Below are 19883 nucleotides of genomic sequence, written 5' to 3' on the forward strand. Positions count from 1 at the left end.
ATTAATTGTGTATTTGCCATTATGCTTGTTTGAGATCACCATGTGAGTTCCATTTATTGGACCCGGGAGAGGGGTGCCTAATACCTTCTCTTTCCCATCCGAATTTTAATTAGTTGATGTCTCGGATTATTAGAGTCATTATTGAACCAAAATAATTTTGATATTATTCTTGAAGGTCTCATCACCTCCATTTCTTAATCTAATGGGTGGCCACTCCATTTCCAGCCCAAATGAGCTATTTTTCCAACATAGATGAGTTAGGGTTGATCCGTAGAGGTACCTTTCCCTTGGGTTTGGCTTGATTTGTGACCTCAACTAGATCCAACCTGGCCCGAGTTGATCCATACCCGGCCCGAGAGGACTATTGCTATGCTAAATGAGCTATTTTTCCGACATAGATGAGTTAGGGTTGATCCGTAGAGGTACCTTTCCCTTGGGTTTGGCTTGATTTGTGACCTCAACTAGATCCAACCTGGCCCGAGTTGATCCATACCCGGCCCGAGAGGACTATTGCTATGCTATCCATTCTCTAGGACCAAAGGGTTTAGGGTTTTACTTGTAGGAATTTTGAAATGGGAGGTTTCGTGGCTTTCGTGCCGGATTCTTTTAAGCCTCAGAGATGACTCTGGCCATTTTCGGCTTGTTAAACTTCACAATTTCTGTTTATTACGTTTGATTATCCTGGTCCCTAAGTGCAGTGTTCCAAATTTCTGCAACAAAGAAAGTAAAATTTCAGGTATTGTGTCGAAAACAGGGTTTATGGTTGTTTTGTTTGGAGGTTGGACCTCAACAGTTGCTTGTTTTTGTTCTCCAGTATTTGGCTAGTTTTTAGTACTTCGTTGACTTCCTCCTAAACAATCGGAATTTTCTCGTGTAAGCATTTAGTTATATTTCAATATCCACACCTATTATTTGCAGATGGGTAGGTTCTACACCTTGAGGTCTGGAACCATCTTGGCTTTTTATATTAGATTGTTTTTGGGTTCTTTTGAGAGACCAAACATTGCGTATAATGGTGTACTCATTGGGTTTCGATGTGTAACTTATGAATTTTGTCTGTTTTTAACTTTTCATCTAATTCTGATACATGCAGGAATATGGGATCACAAAATATCAGAGACCTCTTGACATCGTTTAGTCCTTCATTTGATTTCTTTGCTATTAGTTCTGGAGATGGTCGGATTAAGGTACTATTTGCCTAGTCTAGGAATTGTTTAAAACTAAAACTACTAGAAATATAAGAAAGAACTACACTTTGTGAATGAACGATTTTGGGTTCACTGCCTAGGCAAGCATTTTGTGAATTGGTCCTTATTTTATTAGTATTAAGTTAAAGTCGTCATCATATAGATACTGTGTTTTTATGAAGAACACCAATATACCTTTTTCTTTAATTTTTATGCATTTCATTTTGTAAGGATGGATGGAATGTGTTAATAGGGAATTTTTCCCTTTTTTGCAGATTTGGGATACTTTGAAGGGGCAGCTCCAGACCGAGTTTGCTGACATTACATCAACTGATGCTGGGGATCTGTACACAAAGCCAGAAAAAGGGCACCTTTCAATTGACTACACCTGCATGAAATGGTTATCATTAGAGAGAAAGGTTCACTTTCTGCATAGACTCAACTCAGAAGTCTGATGTTTTTTTTTATGCTTTTTAATGTTTGACCTATATCTTTGTCATTTTGATTAACCTTTTGGGGATCTTATTCCTTGATGATTGCCAGAGAAAAAAGGAAGTTGCGCATTCATTGCTAGTTTTGGGGACAGGTGGTGGTGATGTTTTAGCATTGAATGTATCTGCTGGTCAATTGAAGTGGAGAGTTAGTGACTGCCATTCTGGGTAAGTGTCTTGTTAAGAGTTTGTTGTTCCTTGGCATGCACATTTGTAAGGCAAAATTTCCTAACTTTCCATCAATGTTTTAACTCAATTCAATCATTTATCTGGTTAACTAACTTTACTTGCCATCACCTTGGACATGGTACTAGCCTTATCTGTCAGGTTCTTTTGCCTAGACCCTAGAGTTTATTCTTTCTTGAAATTTGAGTTCTGGATGTAGCATGGTCAGTCTTTTAAAAGTGAGAAGTGCAACTAAAGTGCAAGGGTTTTTCCTAGAGTCCAATGTGCAAGGTACAAACTTTTGAATGAATAAGGTGCTACTTTTGGAAAAAAAATTAAAACAAAAACTTAACATACAAGAATATGAAAATCTATATTCTGAAAGGAATAAACTATTTCCTATCAAAAAGAAAATAAACTGTTTGAAAAAAAGCCTATTAGCTCATTCAATTAGAGCATCGAGTTATTAACATGAAGTTTGTTGCCTTGGTTTAAACTCTGAACATCATATGCTCAGCCTTCAATACAATAAAATACCTATTCAACCTTAAATTCAAGGTGAATTCATCAAAATATATCAATAAGTTGCACCTGGGTTTAGGTGAGGCACATCCCATAAAATGAGCCTTTGCTTGAGTCCACAGAAATGCACCAAATTAGATAGATCCACTTTCTTGTTTTTCTGGACAAGTGCTTCATAATTGATAAATTCATACTTCATAATAATTTTATATGCTTTTGAGATTCAGATTTTTCATAATCATGTATATCGTATTAGACCATGTTTGAGTTAGCTAGTAAGTTACCATGCTATTATAGTATTATACCATTGTTTCCGTTTTGCAATGCATGGGTACCTTATGTCATATTAGACCATCAAATTCTACTTAACAGTTTTGTTAAGTAGACAAGAAAATCCATGGTAGTATGAATAGGGTGAACTTATTTGTGTTTTAAGCCTTTTGTTTTTGCTTTTTTTTTGCAATCTTCTATCTTGCAATTTAAGTCCTAAAGTGCATTACTTTCTTAAATTGTTATATGCTAATGTAAAGTGGCTTGAATAATCACAAAGCCAAATACATTCTCTAACCAGTGACCACTTTTTCTTGATAATGAGCAGGGGTGTCAATGCCATTTCATTCTCCACCCATGCTTTATGTATATATACTGCAGGAGTTGATGGTATGGTTTGCCAAATTGATTGCATGACAGGAAACCTATTAAGGAAGTTTAAGGCTTCTACGAAGACAATTTCCTCAATTGCCATCTCGCCAGGTATATATTTTTGATGAGTTCAATATAACAATGTTTTATTGATTAAGGAAGTGAATGTTGTACAGGATAAAATGTTTTTTTTGGGTTGCTTTATATGCATCTGTTGCTGTCTAGTATGGAACTTAGAGGATGTGGGAGTAGGAAACTTTTCTGTTTTGAGTGATTTCATTCTAATGCTAACAACAATTTTCGCAGATCAGGTATCAATGTTTCCAGAGCTGTCCCAATTTAAAATCACAGTCTAAAAATGGTATAAAACCTGGGAAGATGGGGTGCTCCATCAGTTATTTGGTCAAATAGTGCATTGAGTTTGGTGTGTTAGTATACCCAGAGCACTTGGTATAGAAAGATGAAATTGAGATTGGATCAAATTATGCCAGATATTTTGTCTAATTGGACACCTCTAACACCTATTAAAGCAATCTGCTTTTTCATCAATTACTAAACCCACTACATGTTCTTTGACCAAATCCAATACATGTTGCTTTGCTTTGTTAATGCTTCTATCAGACACTCTTTTAGTTTATAAGAGTATGTTTTGGGGCTGTTTGCCAATATGCATGACTTTGCTTTTTGAAACAAAAACAACTTCCATGTGTTTCTGTTTTGAAAAACAAAGCCATGCATATTGGTGAACAACCCCTTTGTTTATTTGACACTTTTTGGTTGGTATATAGATGCTTGTGCCACTCATGATGGTTATTCACTCTTACCAGATGGAAAAATGCTAGCAACTGCAGCTGGTCAGTTGAAGATTTTCAATTGCTCAGATAATAATAAAATACACAAATTTTCTGGCCATCCTGTGAGTGTAAAGCAGTTGCTATTTAATCTTTTGTTCCTTGCTTCAAAATTTCTTTCACTACCTGTTCCTTGTCAATTTAAGCAAGTTATCTTCTGCTGAATAGGGGGCTGTTCGTTGTATGATCTTCAGTGAAGATGGGAAGTACATCCTCTCTTCTGCTGTTGGTGAGAGATATCTTGCAGTATGGAGATTAGGTGGAAGCAAAAAAAAGTCTGCCAGCTGTGTACTTGCAATGGACCATCCTGCTGTTTTTCTTGATTGCAAGTGCAGGGAAAATGAAAGTACAGACGATGTTGGTCTCTATATTCTGGCTGTTACGGAAACTGGTCTGTGCCATTTTTGGTATGAGAAAAATATTGAGGAATTAGGCAATACCAAACCCACGATAATCTCATTATCAAGTGAGGCTCAGATTACAAAGAATGATTCTTTACATGCAATATTTGCTGCCAAATTACAATGCCCTGTGAAACCTGCCTCTGCACAGATATTGGTTGCCTGTGGTTCACTAGTAAAGCCATCATTTGAGAAAATCTTAGTGCGGCATGGTGTAGACATAAAGTTGAGTAGTTATCAAGATGTGGTTCTTCTGCCAATGGGTCAGTCCAACAAATCTAAGAAAAGGCAGGATTTACAAATTGGAGGTAAGTCCTCACAGCTATTTATGGCCATTTTTGAATGTGTTTCTTCTGAAAAATTTGAAAGTAAACACTTGAACGGCAATGCTTTGTGCAATCTGATTAGGAGTAGTTGCAAAATATTCATCTAATACTGTCTTGAGAATTCATCCATTTTTTTGGGTCCCAGGATTTCTTCACCCCCTTTTTTTGGGTCCCAGGCATAAGAAATCCTTGTTAAGGGTCATTTTTTGGTGCAATGGTAAAACTTTGGGTTGATAAACATGAGAGTACAGGTTTATGTCATAGACTCACTTTGTGTAAAAAATGCCAAAAGCTAAGTTCGGATCCAGTCCACCCCTCTTGCAATCCTGTATAGCAGCTCATAAGAAGTCCTAGTTAAATAATCCTAGTTGGATGATGATATCAACTATTAACCATCTAAGTTCTATAGTCTTGTGGACTATTTCCCAAATTATATCTAACCTTCCTAAATAATGCCATAAATCAGATGTTGCAAAAATCTGAATGTTATTCTGGGATGGCTTTTCAGCCAGGATGTCCTTTATTTTGGAACTATTGAATAATGTGGGTCCAGAACCTGCTTGACTATGAACTGTGTATTACTCTGTTAATGGGTTGGGCAGAAATGACAGATCCTAACTGATGTAGGACAGCATAGGGGTTGTAATATTTTAAGATCTGGTTATGGATTTACATAGCCATCCATCGTTTTCAAGGCGCCAAGGCAAGGCTAGGCGACCATGGGGCGCCCAGGAACCTAGGGCGCCTAGGTGGGCACCTAGCCCTCGCCTAGGCGATGGAATTTAAAACTAAAGCTTGCCGATGGATTACTACCCCCTTTGAACTAGTTTTTATTGGTTTTATGTATTCTGCACTTACTTTTGTGCTTGTATTTCTTGCAGTGTTGCTTCAAGTAGGCAAAACAATATATTAGATTTGCAACTTACAAGTTAAAAGTTAGAACTTGAAAGAACTGAAGGGGGCAGAGCCCCTATTTTAGATCAACAATACATAGGGAAAAAATACTAAAATAAAAGAAGAAAATGAAAAAAGAAAAGTAGGGGGTGGAGTCCCTGTTCTAGACCCAGAATATCTCGTGAAAAAATATTAAAACTAAAGAAGAAATATGAAGAAGAAAAGAAGGGACGGAGCTCCTGTTTCAGAAATCAATGATGAGAACAAAAAAGCTAAAAAAATTGAAGAAATTAAGAACAAAAGAAGGGGGCGCAGCCCCTGCTCTAGACCCAGAAAAGCTGGTGAAAAAAATACTAAAATAAAAGAAGAATATGAAGAATAAAAGGAGGGGCGGAGCCCCTGTTTCAGACACCAATAATGAGAAAAAAAAAGCTGAAAACATGCAGGAAATTTAAGAACAAAAGGAGGCGGAGCTCCTGTTTTAGTCCAATAAAATGATTAAAAAAACTTGGGGAAAAGATTCAAAAAGGAAGAGGAGAAAATGGGGCGTAACCACTGTTTTAAAGCAGGAAACAGAGAACAAAACGAACCTTAACTTTAGAGGACTGTGTGGGAACGATGGAAGCTGTTGTTCTCTCATCTTCCTTAGTTCGATACTTCAATTCTATTGTCAATGTGAAACCCTTTTACTTTCCTCAAAACAAAAGTATGATAACATGCAATAGGTTCTATTATAAAAACTAAAACAACCAATAAAATAGTATATATTTTATATTTTTTATTTAATAGATATTTATATAGTATATATTTGCTTCAGCCCACTAAGCATGCGCCTAACATAGTTGGCATTTGGGCGAGGCATTCTTTGAAAAGCGCCTAGTCGCCTAGGCGTCGCCTTGACAACTATGTAGCCACCTTTTATTGGGATTTATGGCCCAATTTAAGAGTAGATTTTTTTTGGAAAAGGTAATGTAATTTTATTCAAACCAAACTCAAATACAAACTGAAATCAGACCCAGGAAGGCAGTATGAAAACAGCCTCAGAAATAGAAACCCAAGAAATCAACTTGCCCACTGCTCTCTGAATTACATCATCAGGACTTTTAGCTCTATTACAGAAAATTTTACTATTCCTTTCTGCCCAAATGGACCACAAGACAGCAGCAGGGATGGTCCTCCACATCAAAAAAAAAATAAATAAAATTAAGAGTATATTTGATTGAAAACATGTAAAAATTTCATTTACAAATGCACATATACATATTTTATACATATATAGATGTACATATGATTAGAAACAAAAGATGTTTAATATAAACATAATACATATGTATGTATTTGTTCAGATGGGCTTGGGTTGGGTTGGGCCTGGGTTGGATTGGGCTCAGGCTATACCTGAGACCTCAACCCAAGCCCAACACAAGTTAAGGTCAGGCCTGAGTTTTCTGACCCAGGCCCAACCTGCAGCCCCAAAACTCAGGCCAATCCATGCAAAAGCTCAGGTTGGGCCTGTTCAAGTTGCACCCCTATGTCCACCTTGACTTGGACCGACCCAATGACTCTCTCTCTCTCTTTCTCTCTCTCTCTCTCTCTCTCTCTAGTAGGGATGATACTGTGGTTTTGGTTTTGGTCTCATACTTGAATACCCTTGGATGCAAATTTTGTAAATTTGAATATGTAAGCTTCTATCTCAAGATCTTTATGAATCACTAATTACTTGTCTTGTTTTTGCAGTCACTGCTTTAGACCGCTCGAATGCAGAAGATGCATTAATTCCAATTCCAAGGATTTATGACTTTCATGATAAAAAGAGAAAGCACCGACGCTCTAGCATAGATGCTGAAACCGCTGTTGATTTAGACAGTAATAAGAAAGAAGTTAACCCTGTGGATAACAATGGTAAGCTTACCATAACTAGAACAGAAGGCACATGTTATTTTCATCATTACAAATCTTGATTGATGGGTATTGCTGAAATCTTTCATTTTAGCTTTTTTGTCTTTGCAACTAGTAGTTAAGAATTTACTTGTGACATTTTTTTGATAAGTTGTACTTATGGCAATTTCACCGTATTTTCTCTAGGATTGCATGGAATTTATTTTCCATTGGTATAACATTATGTATTTTTTGATGCATTATTTATTCGTTTTTGTTGATTTATCTGCTTATTGTTTTGGTTTATGCAGTTGAGAAGGAAAAAGTTGCAGCAGATACTGTTACAATATGTATTGAGGACCGCCTTAGGTCATTAGGAATTCTTACAAATGAAGCTGATGTTACTAGAGAAAGTTTTCCGCAGATTAATTCAAGTCTAAATTTTACTATGTTCAGTGATGCTTACTTGGAAGCCAATATCCCACAAAAGAAGGTTTATGTATTAAAATGAATAGGACAATGAATAGTTTGGAAGTCATGATTTCTTTTTGCATTTCTTGATAACTATATTTTAATTTCCAATGACCAAGTTCAATTGGTTTGATTCAGTATCCATTGCTGATTATATCTTCTTCTTCACCAGATTAAGGCAACTGTTTTGTCCATGACACCTCCTGATGCACACAAGTTGCTGACAAGCCTGGTGGCCATGTGGAAATCAAGGTTTATTAATTTCTTTTTCTTGGAACATATAGGATTTCCAACATACTGAACTTTATAAACCGATCATACAAATTATTTATATTTGTCAACAAGTTATGAATGTAGAGTTTTTTTTTTGTTTCAGGCAAGGACAAGAAGTTCTTAGGGGCTGTTTGACAACAGCAGAAGTTGCTGAACTGAGACTTTGCATTTTAGTTATTAAAATAATAAGTAATAAAATTTTCAAGGGTATAGTGATCTACCGAAGTTCAGTTTCACCATTTAAGGTGCTCACAACCTCCTTGAAAATTTATTCACTAAAAAACAAAGCAATAAGCTTTTCAGTTCAGCATATTCAGCTGTTATCAAACATCCCTTTTATTATTAATACTTGGAAGTTGATCAAATAGTTACTTTTCTGTCATTCTTTTTTACATGGTGGATCCCAGTGAGTCATATCACATCTTATAAATTATGTTGAACATCAATCTCTGGACATTATGGTTAAACTGTAAACATCTTCAGCAGGTCTGGCATTGGAAAGTATGTTCTTCCATGGATTTATAGTATATTAGTGAATTATGGTCACTATGTCATGTCTCAAGAACCGTCAAATCAGTTGCTTGATTTCTTGTACAAGGTAAATGTTTGTTCTTTTGAAGTTATTTCCACCTACTAATTTGTGTATGAAATTGATATTCATATAAGCGTTATCTCTATTTCTTTCGTATGTTAGTTCTATCCCTGTGATAAGTTGAAAACTTGAAATAGATGAGAATTTTGGTAATAGAGTTGTTTAAATACAATAAGAACAAGTCTAAGGCTTGTTTAAGGCTTTAAGAAAAAAGGAAAGAAAATGGAAAAAAAATTTAAGGCTTGTGTTTGAGAAAGATTCTGCAATGTGCAGAGATTGCCTCCTTCCTTCTAAGACTGAAAGCTATGACCTGATCTTTTTGGCTCTTTTGCTGTAAATTGCAAGAGATATTGGACCTACCTTCAATATTTCTAGGATTCCATAATCACCCAAAATCTTAGAAACTTGACAAGACTTGTAATCTAGTAATGACATTCTCTGTTCCATTGTTATGCTTACATAGATAACCCAAAATAAAAATTTAGCTGATTAAAAAATATAAATATGTAGTTAATGGGTTCAACTATGATACCAGAAAAACTTGTAACAATCAACCGATATCATAAATTAACCAATCAGGTGGTATTGATTAAAATTCACGGAGGGTTTTGATCGATCAAAGCTCATATGGTATCATCAGTGATTTAAAACATGCACCTGAGGTGCATCTAGGCACACAGGTGAGGCACATTTTAGGGTATGCGCCATGCCTAGGTCCCAGACACAACACTTTCATAAGGTATGTGCCTTGTGCTTTACCCCAGAGTCTTAAGAATATGAACTTGTTTGGGCTTGCCTCAAGGGACTTGGTACAAAGCCGGCTCGTAGAACTGGGAATAAATAATGTTTAATATCACATTAAGTATTTGAAATAATGGAATTGGGAAAAAAATAAAGAGATTGAGAGCTTTACATGCTCGAATATGTTTTATATTGTATGCTTGATTTTATTTTTAAAATTTTCATTTTAAATATGTTTTACATGTTATGTTTATATATTTTGATTTGAGATAATAAGTTATTTTAAACATATATTTTAAAATTTAAGTATATTTTTAATTAATATTCTGTTTAACATTTTTTACTTTTTTTGCAATTTTTATTTTTTAACAGTTTTCTTTCTTGCGTTTTTGTACTTTGCTTCAAAAAGGCATGTGACTTCCCTTGTGCTTGGGCCTCAGGCACAAAAGCCCCTTGTGCTTTTAAAGCACTGGGTATCATACCTTTCTGGCAGCATAGATTTGTAATACTGTTCAGATCTAAATTTAATAAGTGTATTTGAAGCTTTATCTCTCAACTAACTAATTGGTGTCAGTAGGCCTTTCCTTGAACTTTTTGGTTATCTGATTTCGAATTTTTTATTGATAATGAAGATTTTATTAATGATTGGAAGTAAAGAGCTTACAATTCAGAGCAAATCAACTACACAACAAGGGCTATTCCACCTCTAAACTCCCCAAACCCCTGATCATCTCACAATTGACATTTCAGAGGCAGGGAAAGAGAGCTATGGGAAGTTGTGAGCTGTATCTCTACCAGAATAAATTCCCTTCTCTTGATGTAGTCAAATTATAATGTTTGTTTAGTTCTTAAATGGTATAACTCCTCTAGGGTCTCATCTATTCTTGGTGTGGATCTGATAGTTGGAGATGACTGGGGTGGCTCAACCCCATTTATTTTTATCCAAGTTATCCCCTCAACCTTTATATATGGTTGGGATGAACTCCATTTATTTTATCCAAGTTATGTCCCTCAACCTCTATATTCAGTTGATTTTCTTTGTAATGATAAAATTTATCTCTGAATTTGTTTTCTGTATTTCTTTCTTGAAAGATCTATAGTGTGCTCATCGAAAACCTTAAATTTTATGTTCACTTCCATCCAAAACCTTTATTTATTAATTGAAGAAGCCCCAAACAAACTTATAAGTTGCTTTAGTCACTATCCTTTCTCCTCAAAGGATAACTGTAAAAGAACCTTTTAATTTATCCAGAACTCAGACTTTTGTTTTTAAGGTAAGGTAAATTTATTGAATGAAAACAGAACCATACAAAGAAGCCCCAAAGGAGCAAAGGCTGAGAACAGACTCTCAGCTTACATTACAACTCAAACATACTAATAGACGTTAACTGAGTCCCCAAGACCCTAGGATGGAAGCCTTTCACGCCTGCAGTCCAAGACACTAATTTTCCCACTGCACGACACAAGACAGTCCACCTCCTTTATTTTGAAAGATTCTTCTGTTTCTCTCCGCCCATATAGAGCTGATCACAGCTGCAGGGATAGCCCACTACACACTTCTAGCCAGCTTAGAAAGACCTATCATATCCCAACTCCTTAACAGATCTGATACCTGCTTTGGCATGACCCAGGAAATACCTTCAGAAGAGAGGAAATGATTCCATAATCCTGCGACAAAAGGGCAATGGATGAAGAGATGATCGTTGTCCTCCTTTGCTTGACCACACAGCTCACAAAGCATGTTCTGAATCAGAATTCCTCTTTTTGCCAAATTCTGTTTAGTTAGGTTTTTATCCAACACTATCACCCACAGCAGAGCATTCACTTTGAGAGGAGGAATCTGAGTCCACAAGATAATCTTCTGGCAAAAGAATTCACAGTGAAAATTCCATCTGCGTTCCACTTCCAGATCCATGAGTCTTCTTCCAAGGGGTTCAAAATCTGACTAGAAAGCAAGTCTAACAGATCCACCACTTGGCCCACTTCCCAATCTTGGAAAGGTCTTCTGAAAGCAGGACTCCAGGCAAGACTATTCCCAATCAACTCACAACAATCTGCCAACATTGCATCTTGATTCTCTGCAAGTTGGAACAGTTGAGGGAACAGCTCTTCAAAGGACCTATTATTGCACCACTTATCTTTCCAAAACTTCAAACGAAGTCCTGAACCCAACTTAGGGATAAGCCATTTTGGAGCAGAGGTTAGATTTCCATAATTTTCTTCCAAAGAGAGCAACCCAAGGAAGGAAGGTTCAAGGTGGTTAACTAGTCCTCTCTATCTGTTTCATACTTGGCTGCAATTAAAGATCTCCACCAACTAGTTCATTCTCTAGCAAATATAGTTCCATTTTCCCATTAAAGCTCTGTTAAAAGTTTTCGGACTTCTCACCCCCAAGCCATCTCTTTCCTTTGGAGTTAACACCTGTTTCAAACTGACTAGGTGTATTTTCTTTTCCTCCTCCCGATCCTTCCATAGGAAATCCTTTTGGAGCCTTTCTAATTTCTGCGCCACTTTAGTGGGTATTGGGAAGAGAGAGAGGAAGTGGGAGGGGAGGTTAGACAGAGAACTTTTCATAAAGTGATTCTACCCCCCAAAGAGAGATATTTAGCTTTCTAGGATGCCATCTTCCTTTCTAATCTTTTCATCACCGGTTCCCAAATTAGAGAGGAAGAGCATTTAGCCCCCAAGGGAAGAAGCCCTAGATACACTGTTGGTAGATACCTGATCTGACAAGCAAGAGCTTCTGCTAGAATTTCAAGATTCTCAACCTTCCCCACTGGAATTACTCTACTCTTGGCCCAGTTAACCCACAAACCTGTTACCACTTCAAACCAACTCAACACTCCAAGCATGACCTCCTGTTGATCTAGATCTGCATCAATAAAACACAATGTGTCATCTGCAAACTGAAGTAATTGAACCTTTTCCCCTCCTGGTGCTGACCCCAACCCCTTCCACAAGCCTTCTTCACTAACTCGGTGAACTAATAGAGACAATATCTCCATTATACAAATGAACAAAAGAAGGGAAAGGGTGTCCCCTTGTCTGAGGCCTCTAGAACTTTTAAAGAAGTCTGCCAATTCACCATTAACTAGCACTTTAAATTTGGGGGAAGAAACACAAACATTGATCCATTTCCTCCATTTCTGACCAAAATTCATCTTTTCCAAGACTAAATCCAAGCATTTCCAGTTAACATGGTCGTAGGCCTTTTCAAGATCCAACTTACAAAATCAGCCCTGTTTTACCCTCCCTTCTCCTCGAGTCTATCAGTTCATTTGCCACCAGGACACTGTCTAACATCTGTCTACCCGACACAAATGCAAGTTGGTTCTTTGCAATCACAGAACTCAGCATTGTTTTCAATCTTTCTGCTAGAGCCTTTGCCAGAATTTTATAGAAACTATTTAGCAAACTGATGGGCCTAAAATCTTTAATGTTAGTTGCCCCTTCAACTTTAGGAATTAAGGAGATGAAAGTGGAGTTTAGACTTCTTTCCAGAGCTGCATTTTGATGGAAATCTTGAAATACCTTCATTAAATCCTCTTTCACCACCTCTCAGCACTTCTTATAGAAAAGACTACTAAGACCATCTGGCCCTGGGGATTTATCAACTTCCATATTCTTGATCACATGCCAAATTTCAGCCCCAGTAAAGGGGGCTTCCAACTCTCTTTGTTGAAAATCAGAAATCTTCCTAAACCCAAGATCCATCGAAAATGGTCTTCTAGCCCAAATTTCCTGGAACAATTCTGAGAAGTATTTGGTGGCAATTAATTTCATCTCAGCCCCATCCTCTCCCACTAGATCTTCAAACTCCAACCTCTCAAGCTGATTGAATCTAATTCTTGCATTTTCCATTTTATGGAATGAGCTGGAGTTTCTGTCCTCCTCCTTAAGCCATTTGACCTTGGCAAAGCCTCCACTTAATTTCATCTTTAACAGCTAGCCTATCAATGGACATCTTTGCTTCCATCATTCTCTTTCTATCTTCCCCTGTTAGAGGACCAGATTCCTCAGCCACATCCAACTCTTTGATCACTTCAAGGCACCTTTTTTTCTGATTCTAAGGCTCCACGGAGCTCTAATCTCCAAGACTTCAGGGTTTCCTTAACTGCTTTGATTTTTTTGCAAATTTGAATGAACTTGTGCCTTCTAGCTGGTTTTCAATCCATTTAGAGCTCAACAAAGGAACCAACCCCTCCTCTTCAAACCACATATTTTCCATCTTGAAAGGTCTTTTTATTTTTTTTGGAATTTGTTTACCACACACCAACTGGATAGGAGAGTGGTCCGAAACTGGTCTTGGGAGGGCCACTTGCTTTATGAGACTAAAAGCATTCTCCCAATCCGGAGATATGAGAAACCTATCTAACTTGACCAACGCCGGGGACTCTTGGTTATTGGTCCAAGTAAATTGGGTCCCCAGCAAAGGAAGATCAATAAGATCAAAACAATTCACAAAATCTCAAATCTTCTTAGAACCCAGACTTGAACCTGGCTTCCACAAAATTAAATTTAGTACTCAGTTCTGGCAAAAGGTTGCTAACTATGCCAGTTACCAAAACTTCCATGTAGGTTTCTATCATTGTTTTACAAGGCTTAAGCCTTGATGTGTGAGGCGGTATGCCTTGAGGCGAGACACACAGGTTTGGCTTCAAGTCTTAAGCCTCACAACTTTGATGTGAGGATTAAGCCTTTGTCAGAATGAGGCATAAGCCTCAAGCCTCAAGGCGTAAAAAGGCGTAAGCCTCAATTATCAATGATTAATTAGTGATTTAATGCAAATATATATATATATATATATATATATATAATTTAAAACAGAAAAAAACACTTCAATAATTATATTCCAAATAAAAAAGTAAAAATGAAAAACTAATAAGACAAATAAAAGTCTATTAGTTTTTATTAGTGCTTTAAGAGAGTCCAATGCAAAAAGGACTAGTCAAGTTCTTAGTTTCTTTTGGATAAATCAAGTGAGATTTTTCTTATTGTTCTAAATGTAATGTCTCAAGTTTGTTATTTTTCTCATTTCTTCTCCTAATTGATTTTTTTCTTAATAATAATAATAATATCATTATTATTTACATAGATCAAATCAACTAAGTTCTTTCCTTTCTAAATTTTTTTTTACAAGAAATATAAAATGTTTATAATTGTTAGCTGATTAGTTATTATTTTATTTAATGCTTAAATGCCAAAAATTATTTCTTATAAACTTCTTTTTTATTGATATGTGTACCTTCTATCATTTTAATTTAGTATATTATATGTTATTTTCATAAAATTTACAAACTTCAATTATTTTTTTTCGTAAACTTTGAGGCTTATGCCTCACCTTTTTGGGCCATTATGCCTCAACTACGCCTTTAGCCTTTTAAAACCTTGGTTTCTATGTTTTAAAACTGACCCAGAAATCTGGATTGAACAAATTGACTTATTCTGTTCACTTGGAACTGATGATCAAAATTGTTCAAAACTCTGGACCTGGTCAGCAGTATACTTTTAGGTTCAAGATCTAGAGTTTGATGATTCCTGATTTGAGCAGTGGCTCCATCTCATCCACTGACATAGCTTGGGTCTCTCATTCAAGGTCCAGCTCGTAAATTTGTTTTTCTAAATGTGGTTATTGGATTCTGGGTTTAGGGATAATAAAAGATAAATACTTGGGATTTATTTCCAAGGAAACAATAGTAGGTTTAGGTGACATTTTGGAAATAGGATTATGTGTTTGTGTACATTGGCATGTTTTTGTCAGCAAACAATAATTTGGTTGAATGACTGGAGAATTAAGTACTGATGACTGATGGTTGTAATTGATGATTCTTAAATCTAAGAATTAAGGAGTAATAAGGCGGTTGGGGCTTGGATGGGATAAACTATTTCCTTTCTTTAAGAAAAATGGAAGAAGCAAAGAAAGGTCTAGAAAATAAAGAATGGATCTGCTGGAAATTTTCCAATGACCGAAAAGAAGTTTAAGTGGCTGATCCAAGAGATGGAGATATAAGGAGTCTGGTGGATTAGGGTTTGGGAACATCCAGAAGAGGAGTGCAGTGCTGTTAGGGAAATGGTTGTGGAGATTACTGAGGGATAAGGACAAACTGTTGACAGCGGTGATTATAAGCATCCATGGGATGATGCCATCCTTGGAAAGCTCTATTCATGCCATCCTAACTTTTTACCCTATGTTAGGTACAACCTGTGTTCTGGGGATCTGGTAAGATTTTGGGAACATGTGCGGGTGGGGAATTCACCTCTTAAAGACCAGTTTCCTTTGATGTGTTCTCTTTTTACTTACAAAAATGATCCTATTTCCACCTTTTTATCCTCTTCTTCTCTAGGGCCTGAACTAAATTGGGCTTCAGAGACTCAAATATGGACAATGTCTTGGCTTTGATCCAAATTCTCCAAAACGTTCTCTTGGATCCCTCTAAGTTGGACTCTCGAATTTGGACTCTTTCTTCTTTTGGATCCTTTACTTGTGCCTCCTTCAAAGCACTTTCACATCCTTCTTCCAGTCCTGGGCTTTCTTTCCCTGTTAAAGAAGTATGGGGGAAGCTGGTCCCACCAAAGGTTGGGGCTTTGTGCTGGGAAATATTCTTGGAAAGAGTTTACACTTGTGACCTACTTCAAAGAAAGAGGTCTTTTTGGTGCTTGTCTCCTAACTGGTGTACTCTTTGTGGAGCCAACGGTGAATCTTGTTACGACTTATTTATTTCCTGCCCATTTGCTTCTTCTATTTGGGATTGGTTTCTTTCTTTGCTTCTTCTACAAAGCCTCTTTGACTCTTTTGTTGATTGCTGGACGAAAAAGAGGGGAAGAATATTGTGGAGATGCATAAGGGCAGCGGTTTGTTAGACAGTTTGGATGGAAAGAAGCCAAAGAATTTTTGCCAAAAAAGAGAGAAGTAGAGAGCCAATCATAGAAGTGAATCACTTCTAGGGTGGTGCACTGGGTAAAAATAGTGGAGATATTCAAGGACATTCATACAGAGACATTGCTAAACAACTGGAAGGAAATGACAATATCTGCTTCAAGCAAAAGTGTTGCTCAGCCTCTATGGTCTCCACCTTGTGCAGATTTGTTAAGCTAAACTTTGATGGAAGCAGTGAAGGTAACCCTGGTCCATCAGGGATTGGTGGAGTTTTCAGGATGAATGAAGGTTCTGTCATAGCATTGTTCTCAGGCCCAATTGGGGCGGGGGACTCATTGCGGGCATTATTGCTTTGATGGAAGGTGTGAAAAGAGCTAAGGAACTAAGTGTTAGCAAGCTGATCATTGAAGGAGATTCTAAGGTGGTAATAAATTGGTTAGGGATGGAAGGTGATGGATTGCGAGCATAAATTAATGAATGAAAACACTTACGTGGGTAACTCAGGGTATGGAGGTGAGAGTGCGATGGGTCAAAAGATGTGCCAATTCATTTGTAGATGCACTTGCTACATTGTAATGTTGTATCTTTTTGGGGGCAGTTAAGAGAGTTTTCCTCCCCACACCTTTGTAATTGAGTATTTCTCATTACTGAAAACTTCTGTTATTGATAGAAAAATAAAAAACGGAGATAAAGCTGCAATGGGTGAAGAGTTGTGCTAATTCTTTTGCTGATGCACTTAGAAGGGATAGTTTATTTTGGGCTTTGTTGTAATCTGAACTTGTTTTTGAGGGTTAAGAGAGTTTACCCCTCCCCTTACTTTCTTGTATTTGTTCTCTCTTAATTTTAATAAAAGTTTATGTTATTGATAAAAAAAGATTGGATCTCTAAAAGAAATTATGGAAAGTGTACTAGATTTGGAAATAATTAATATTTAAAGAAGATATGAGGCTGACTTGCACAGTCGTAATAGAAATAATGGACTTACCTCTGTTTAATCCCTTGGAAGTTGGAGTCCTATTAGCCAATGATGTACACAAAGTTGCATAGACTGTGCATGGTCCTGCTACATAACCATAAGAAGTCCAATAGGGTGCAGACAACTTTCCTTTCCAACTCCTACTTATACCCTGCCAATTACTGAGTAGGTCTTATACAATTCTAGAAATCAAATCAAGAATCTACTTGGGTATTGAAAAGTAAAAGTAAAACCCTGAACTAGAAACTATGCCATTGGACCTGTTAGCTTCTTATAGGATTTTGATCCAATGCTCATATTACAGTCTTCTTTCATTCTATCAAATGACATTGCCTACTTTTATCTGGTTCACAATTTTATTGGCCATGAAATTTAATATAGCTGTTAAGTTGCCTTTTCTGTTGGAATTGTTATCTTGCTAGTTATCTGGAGCTTTCCAATCTCTATCATGAGAAATATGTTCCCTGGTGTGATTTCTTCCTAATATTTGGCTTCCATTTTCTTTTTAATTATATCTTTGCAGTATATTCAAAACAGTTTCTCATTTAATAAGCATGCGTGATGGTTGTGCTTAGATCATGTTTTCCTTTTTCCAGATGACAGAATGCAAAGGAAAAGCTGTTCAACCTTTGTTACAGTTGTCTGGCCGTTTGCAACTTATATCAGCACAGGTTAACCTTTTCTCTTTATTAAGTTGAATATTTTCAGTGTGAGGTTGTTGGTTATACTACCCTTTTTCCTATTTAACAGATTGACAAGGCTCAAACAATATCAAATGATCATCAGTTGGATGAAACTGAAGATGATGATGATGATGTAGACGAATTTGTGTATGGGGAAGAGGAAGAATTATCACAAAGTGATAGTGAGGACAATAATTAAGAGCATAAAAGTATAAAGCAGTTTCCATGCCAAAGTAAGTACCTTTATTTTCCTCCCTTTTTTGTATTGATTGTTATTAGTGATAAATGTATAAAATTAGGTGCAGAGATTTTTTTAAAGGAGTAATTTATTTACGATTCTTGAAATAGAGTACTAAAGTGAGGGGTTAAGAACGGTAAAGTGTTCCAGGTCAGTGCTGCTTTGGCAAAAAATCATAAAAAGTTTTGTTTTTAATCTTTTGATTGTATGCAATTATATACTTGTTTATTTGTTTTGTTTTTTTGTTTTTTTCTGAAACTACTTCTGATGAGATTATATGACTGAAGTTATGGTTCTAATAAATGTAATAAAACATGGAGGTGTGACGAGAGGATTCCACTACCTAGAGGCATGAGGCATAGTTCAGTTGGACTTTCCTAACTGTTATTTGTCATTTGCACTGATTAAAAATTATCACCAACTCGTGTATAATTTTGCACTGATTAAAAATTATAAATGTTTTGACTGCAAATGGTTGTATTAGTTGGACTTTCCTAACTGTTATTTGTCATTTGCAGTTCAAAATTTATGCCATTTTGCACACAAGTGAGCCCGAGAAGAGCATTTCTTTGGCTACTTTACAGCTCCCTCACCTGTACGGTTCACTTCTTATGGCAATCTTCTATCAATATTATTCAAGCTTTCCTATCTTGGGCTACAAATGTTATTTTTATATTTTTGTACCATTCTCTGATCACCAAGTGGGAAATATTTTTGTTTTTGTTTTTTTTTTTTTTAATTTTTTTGGACAAATTGATATCAGTTGAATGTTAGTTTTTGTAATTTATGTGAGAATGTGTAAATGTGCGAGAAAATGCTTTCATTAGTTGTTGCTTTAATGGTTTGTGATTGGGCTTGATGGTTTTGAACCAATCTTACCACTCAGAACAAAACGTAGTTATGAACCAATCTTATCATTCATTGTGCTTAATGCAGTTAACCCTTTAATTCTTCTTTCTTTTTCTTATGCAAAGATCCTTTAATTGGGTACATAAAATGGTTTCTACTCGCTTAGGCTGTGTAAAATGACTCTGGATCTCCTATCCATAATCTGTTCCTACATCCATATCCACAGACCGTAACGCCTTGTACTTGGAACATCTCCCCATGAATTACAAAGATATTCCCAATGCATGCATGTAGTGTTCTGTGGGAACAGTTTGTAGGTAGGAGATCCGAGATCATGTGAAATGGAATTAGACAGCTAAAAACTGATGTTTCCCAGCTTACTTGTTTGTTTGTCAAACTTGTCACGCACGTGTCCCAAAACTTTCCATAACTACAGCCTTCAAGGAATTCGCAATTAACTCCATCAAATTTGTTCACTTGAAGACAGCAATAGGCTTTTTGGTTCAGCAAACTGAGCTTAAACATGATGACAACTATGTTCTGCGGTTTTCATGGTAAACAACTCTTATTTAAGTCTATACTTTTAGCCATGGTTTTGAAAACCGGACTGGACCAGATGGACTGGATCAGATGGTAGGACCAGTTGACCTGGGAATCATTCAAGCAACTGGTTCTATGGCCATTCATTCAAATTTCAAATTGGACAGTTAGACCCAGGAATTGGTGGCCAAAACAGTTCTATGAACAGTCTGGTTTTTAAAACCTTGACATTAGATGGTAAATAAGACTCTTCTAATGGCACCAAATGATGGTGGTCTTTGCTTTTTGC

At 36.5% G+C, this 19883-nt stretch overlaps 1 protein-coding gene across 3 annotated transcripts; it reads left to right on the plus strand.

Moving 5' to 3' along the window:
- The first annotated feature begins 545 nt into the window (after positions 1-545).
- Positions 546-19044, plus strand: LOC104590897 (transducin family protein / WD-40 repeat family protein). Of its 3 annotated transcripts, XR_016079639.1 has the most exons (15): positions 547-736; positions 1094-1187; positions 1463-1606; positions 1731-1846; positions 2964-3118; positions 3835-3923; positions 4027-4567; positions 7214-7378; positions 7666-7847; positions 7998-8077; positions 8582-8696; positions 17881-17955; positions 18035-18200; positions 18316-18355; positions 18724-18834. XR_016079639.1 is itself a non-coding variant. In XM_010249660.3 (14 exons), the coding sequence occupies exons 2-13, from the start codon at positions 1098-1100 to the stop codon at positions 18164-18166; spliced, it is 1884 nt and encodes a 627-aa protein (XP_010247962.1). In that variant the 5' UTR covers positions 546-736; positions 1094-1097; the 3' UTR covers positions 18167-18200; positions 18724-19044. The 3 variants fall into 3 exon arrangements, 2 of the variants coding, with proteins under 2 accessions (XP_010247962.1, XP_010247963.1); XM_010249660.3 differs by lacking the exon at positions 18316-18355 and having other exon boundaries at positions 546-736; positions 18724-19044; XM_010249661.3 differs by lacking the exon at positions 18316-18355 and having other exon boundaries at positions 8585-8696; positions 18724-19044.
- Positions 19045-19883: the final 839 nt, after the last annotated feature.

Source organism: Nelumbo nucifera, chromosome 8, assembly GCF_055504915.1.
Source record: "Nelumbo nucifera cultivar China Antique chromosome 8, China Antique-T2T, whole genome shotgun sequence".
NCBI lineage: Eukaryota > Viridiplantae > Streptophyta > Magnoliopsida > Proteales > Nelumbonaceae > Nelumbo > Nelumbo nucifera.